Source organism: Sprattus sprattus, assembly GCF_963457725.1.
Source record: "Sprattus sprattus genome assembly, chromosome: 17".
In the NCBI taxonomy this organism is placed as follows: Eukaryota; Metazoa; Chordata; class Actinopteri; order Clupeiformes; family Clupeidae; genus Sprattus; species Sprattus sprattus.
This window is the reverse complement of record NC_137915.1, coordinates 28,608,152-28,614,151: the sequence shown is the minus strand read 5'-3', so window position 1 is coordinate 28,614,151 and position 6,000 is coordinate 28,608,152. Positions and strand designations below refer to the sequence as shown.

Genomic DNA, 6,000 nt, shown 5'->3' with positions numbered 1-6,000 from the left:
GAGTTTGCAAGCTGGCTAGTAAGGGGGGGCTGAGGTTGGTGCTACTGCTGATGATGTCACGGCACGGCGACAGTCATGATTGGGTCTAATTAGAATTTGCGGCAGCAAATAGATAGTCTCCCTGCATGATTGGATTCAAAGTGGCTGGTGCCAAAAATCGCAGAGGTGCAGAAAACTAGAAGCCTCTACATAACGCCGTTGCGAGCAAGAGAGCTCAGTGCGAACTGTCAAGCTGGGCTCCAAATACGATCGCACCGGCAGAGAGCAAGCATGCAGGACTTTCTGAGATAATCTTTTTGCACACTGAGATTCAACAGCAAGAGGTAGCCTATTCCCTTTATTAAAAGTACGAAGGGAAGTAAAGAACACCCCGATTACTGACACCGACGTCGTGGTCTTGTTTAAGCACTGAACTGAGGCAACAACTTCACTGAGACAACTTTGCACGCTTCACCAAATTGTACGGCTCTGCCAGTGTTCTTGCCATGGCATCGGTTCTTGGAAACAACACCCGCGCCTCCGGAACACCAAGCAGCCAAGTGAAATGCAAGTTCAAACGGAGAAGGAGGCGGAGATCGAAAAGAAAAGGTAAACTTTTTTAGTGGGTTCAGTTTATTTTTTCACGCTTGGGGAGAATGACAGAGGTCGTGCGCACCTTGACAAATCACAAGATACCTGCGACATCCTAGCAAGTCAGGTATTTAACGGAAACCTACCGAAATTCTTACAGTTTCAAAATATTCTAGCCGTTGTCATGGAGTAAATATTATGTTTCTTTATTCAGCCGTGCGTCAGTCTCAGTTGCCAAACGCATAATCCTTGAGTCTTTCTGGTTTGTGTCGCGCTAAGGTCGCCTCATTTGTCCCCCTTCGCCATGGTCAGCCTTCGCTAAACTTTCTAAACAAAGAAGACGGCCCTATTACCGTTGTTAGAAAATAATGGCTTTTGCATTTCCTACACCAACGTCAAATGTGCTGTTTTGTAAAATCCTTTAAAATGTAAGCACATTAATCTGGATGTCATGCATCTGTCGCCTTCTGCTTCATGTCTCAGTAACCAACACACCCAAAAAGCAAAGGCTTTGCAACTGAGAAAGCGTTCGTAAAACACCTCGAATGCCAATTTAAATATTATTTCATCTGTTTGTTTTAATTCACTTCGTCGCGACTTTTTCTAAATACATCAGTGACTGCTATTCAGTTCAGTGAATTAAAGAGTCCTATTCATAGACCTGGGAACTCCGGGGAATACTGCAGTAGAACAAGGGCATCTGTTTAGTGCCTCATATTAGTATACATGACCGTAGCCTAATGCCCCTGACCGAAAGTGCCCCCTCACATGAGGAACGATCCATCTGCGTTCCTCCCTCCTTCAGTAATGTTACCGTCAACAGAGATGGTCAAGCACATGTGGAAGACCAGAGAGAAGAATAGTTAGAATGAAACGCACACACACATTCAGCTTTGATTTATTATTGTTTGTAAAGAAACCCTCAGAATGTTGAAAAGGGAGTTTATATTTCTTTATGTTTAATGTGAGAAAGGGAAAATGCAAAATAAATCTAGATGAAATTGATAAATGACCCAAATAAGAGGTTTCAAACTGCACAATTAGAATAACTTGTTGCAAATCACTTCTGCTCAAACAATGAATCTTGCGTTCCCCACGCTCCCCTCTAGGAGGAAACAAAAATGGAGGTAGGAGAGCTCCAGCCCACCTCCCAGAAAGACAAGCAAAACACTGTCACTTATTCCTCTTATGCTTCTGTTGAAGTCAAGGAAATAAGAGCAACAGCAGACAGGGGGAGTGGAGTGGCATGGCAGACCTGAGAGCATGGCGATGGTGCTCCATCTTATTGTGATGGCACGGTGATGGACGAGCAGGTTGGTCAGGGTCAGGCCCAAGAACGGCTCTTCCCTCTCCCCACTGACAAGTTTGTGCCGTATGTTGTGACCCCTCCGGTGGCTTATCGTGTCTGATGACAGCCATGCTAGGACACAGGCAGGATGGGCTGATAAGCTTCCATTGATCAGCGCCTGTTTGGTCCTTGGCTCATTTGCGCCTGTGCTTTCGTTTTGCATTCTCATCTATGGAGGCTAGTGGTGTGTTTGGACTGTTGTGTGTCAGAATATGGGTGTTGAGCAGATGTTGTATAATTTAACATGGTGTCACGGTTGTATGATTTAACATGGTCCTAGTTTTATTAATATTATTAGTATTATTATTATTTGTATTGGTTGTCTGATTTTAGTGTAGGGTGGATTAGCAGTAGAGAGTTTTTTTTTTTTTTTCATTTTCATTTTTCATAATCCAGGTGATAATTTAACACCTAAATGATTTAATGATTTATGAATGCAGAATGAGTTTGGTGTATGCCGTACCTCAAATGTTCCCTTGCCTTTTGTTTATACTTTGCCTGTAGCCCTACCACATTGATGTGCATTAGCAGCACGGAGGTTTTTAAACAGCGTTTCATTAGCTGCTTCTGTAGTTCACACTAGATTGCCTGCAGACTGTAGCCTTTTCTCCAACCCAGCAGTATTAATAACCCAAGTAATTGAGACAAGAAAGACAAATGCATAAAATATAGCAGCCAGGCAAATATATTTACATAATGGAAATGACAGAATTGGTTACAGAACATTAAGCATTGAGTATGAACACCAGACAAGGCAAGAGCATAGCTGAAGAGGCCATTGCGTTATATTTCCAAATGGCTACTTTGTCTGCTGAGTTGATGTAGTTTGATGCCATCGGGTGCAAGGGACAGGTCCTCAGACTGTGATGTCTGATTTCTCAGTGTGCAGCGCTCACAAAGGACCCACGTTAGCAAGGTCTGCAAATGACCACTCCTATCGCAATGAAAACATTTATGTCCATCATGAAGTTCTGAGATGGTAATTAATGATTTAGGAATCACATAATGTTGCACAGTATTTGTTTTACAGATGACCTGATGTGGTAAAAAAAAAAAAAAATTGTCAACAGACAATGCACTTTTGTGCAGAGTGTTTCAGACAATTAATCCCCTGAACACAGATTATATCAGCAGATTGTTTTAACCATTTTTTATTTTGATAATGGAGATGGTCCCATAATGCCCTGTGTGTGTGTGTTTTTTTCTCGCATATTCATCTCTCTGAAAGCTCAAACAATTATTTTTATACTTTTCTTGGCAAAAGAGCAGCATTTCTGGGATTATGGTGACTTGGTATTTGAAGGTCTAATCCAGTGAAAAAGCAGGGGATTACCATGGGATGGCCAGTGTATTAAACCCGTGTGTGTATTCAAATGGATGTAAGCAGATTTTTCTGCTGATTATATTAGATCTACCATTTGTGATTGTTCTCTTTTTTTCTCTTTCGATAGCATGCAAGTAATGGTAGTAAAGTGTTCTCGTAATGAAAAAGCACAATGTGGATTAGTCTCAGAATGTAGGGCAATTGTCTTGATCAGAGACATGTGGTTTTCTCACTCCTTCCCATAAAAAAATCATATTCCTAGAAACAGCATGTGTGTAAAGAACGACTGCCATTACTTTATATTTCTTAGAATATCATTTATCCTAGTACAGTTTTTAAAGGGCAATAATCACCACAATCATCGCTGAAATAGTTTTCAATTATGAGTCCATTTCGGCTACACATCTGAATCGTTTTCTGTCTTGGTAGTGTGTGTGAGAGAGAGCGAGTCTGTGCATGCGCCCTGATACAGATGCAGAAGCACACGTGTCAGAGAATTCATATTGTTTCATCTTAATTTGTCTTTGTCAGAACAGTTTGTTGAGATCTATGCTGCAGTCACTCTATCATGTCTGTAAATAGTGTGTTTTTCTATAGCTTTAATCAATCACACTGATAGTCATTTAGCTTGAATTAATCACACTGATCAGTAATTTAGCCCCTGAATTATTAGGGCCCCTTGGTGTCTCCTACTGCCCCCCAAAAAACAAGACAGACTGCATGAAAGCAAAGTCTAAGTCTGAATCCTGTGAAAGAAACACTGTCCATTTTTTTCTTACATCTTTTTTATCCCTCTTGTTTACTCTTTAAGGGTTTACTGCTGTGAAAAAAAATTACGCATCAGGGAAAAATAAATAGTTCAAAATATATATATTTTTTCTTCATTATTCAGTATTGGTAGGATACTAGAATTGATCCCCTCAGAAAGAGGTATTTATTGTGTGCACCCATCTTAATCTGATGGTAGTTAATTGTCTCCATGGCAGACAGATTGCCTGTCCTTCAGCAGACAGGCAGCAAAAGCCCTCCCTGAGTGTGGCGCAATAAGTCGCAATTACTGTTTACTTGCTCCTGTGTTGATGGCTGGGCTCCCATGGGTCGAGGGGTCATCTCGGGAGCAGTCAGACCAACGCCATAACTGAGCTGCTGTCGCAGAGCCATTAGTGAGTAGGACAGGCCTCGCCCGCCGAGAGAGAGAGGAAGACCTATCCCTCCCAACATCATAGCCCCTTAAGCAGACACAAGACCCCAGAGACCTGAGGGAAATCACGGTGACCACGGCATGTTTTCTGTCCCACGCTGTTGCTGCTGCCTGGGACTCTTATTGAGTTTCTTTGTTCTTCTCAGCCCATCTTCCAGATTTGAATCTTCTTCTTATTATCCTTACTAAGTACTTAATTTACTCTTTCTTGTTTTTTTCCTCTCTGTCTCTTTATTTATATGGAATTTTCATGAAACCTTGCGGATTGTGATCATTTTACATATCTGACTCATACACTGGCACTGCTTTACCTGATATATCAGTGTGCCGTACCTTTTCTGCCTCTCTTGAATATCAGTACACCTACATTTGACCAAACCACTAAATAAAAAGGTTATTATTTTTAGATTTGTTTTATTTTGCATGTTTTTTTTTTATCAATGCGACCTCTAAGCCGACAGACATTCCTTGTTTTAAAAACCAAGCTCAGTGACTAAAGAATGTTGCTCTCATGTTGGTAAGACCAAACCTTAGAAAATTGGTTATCTGAAAAGAGCTTATGTTATGTGACGTGACCTGGATCTGAAAACATACTAATTAAAAGGAAGGCGATGAGTGTAAACTCAGTTTTAATGTTGGCGGCAAATTATGTGGCACAAAATACAAGTGAAGAGAAAGAAGGTATCATGAGATGGCTGTGAAGAAGAGGCTTTGTGATAAATACATAAATTACAGTGAAGTATTTAATGAGTATAATGGCTTGAATGGTGACAGGTTTTTTTTTATTTTTTTTTTTTACATTTTTCAAATTTACAGACACATTCTTGTTAAGTGTGAAGCGCTGGTATTTGGTTTAGGACAGTCTGTCCTCTATTAAGCATTTATCCAAGGAGGATGGAAGAGAGGTTATTACGAGGGAATGGTGACTGCTCTCCCTTCCTCTGGAGGACTCCAGATAAAATGACCAAGGAAGGAAATAGCACAACTTTACAAATTAGCATAATTAGCAATTATCACATAATGGCACCTCTTGGCTTCAGAGACTTGGCTCTCGAATTTCTGCTTAAAGTTCAGTGAGGAAAAACAAATTTAATGCCAAAACGTCTCAATAACGCAGCCGAGGTGCTTAGGTGATCGCTTGACTGAAGTTATAGAGAAAATAAATCTGCAACATTAGCAACACTAAAACTGAGGACCAGGCATGTTCTGCTTATGCCGCTTTCAGAACATTCAATGAGTACATTTTCTCTAGCTAAATATTATTCTCTTTTACTCCATTGTGCATTATGTGGAGATACCCTATTGTTATTATCAGTGTAAAATGGTAATTGCTATGAACATACCCTGTGGTGTTTCATTGAAAGACATGAAATATTGACCCCTCATTTATGTCTTAACTCCCTGCCTTTTTCAGCTGTGCGATATAAGAGGTTAGACTTGTGACAGATATTGGAGTAGTGAGGAGTTATTTAATGGCCCTCCTTAATGGTCCTTTTCGTATGCTAGTAGATTATCTGTGTGGCGTTAAGATCCGTTTCAGCAGTCACCCCAAATAAG

The 6,000-nt window shown here is 40.6% G+C and overlaps 1 protein-coding gene across 1 annotated transcript in view; it reads left to right on the top strand.

The window, feature by feature from the left end:
- Nucleotides 1-485: 485 nt before the first annotated feature.
- Nucleotides 486-6,000, top strand: part of adarb2 (adenosine deaminase RNA specific B2 (inactive)) — a gene marked incomplete at both ends in the record, with an annotated part of 137,583 nt that continues 132,068 nt past the window's right edge. Inside the window, one exon of the mRNA XM_080854899.1 lies at nt 486-588. Coding sequence (XP_080711025.1) covers nt 486-588 — 103 coding nt within the window. The remainder of the gene's footprint in view (nt 589-6,000) is intronic.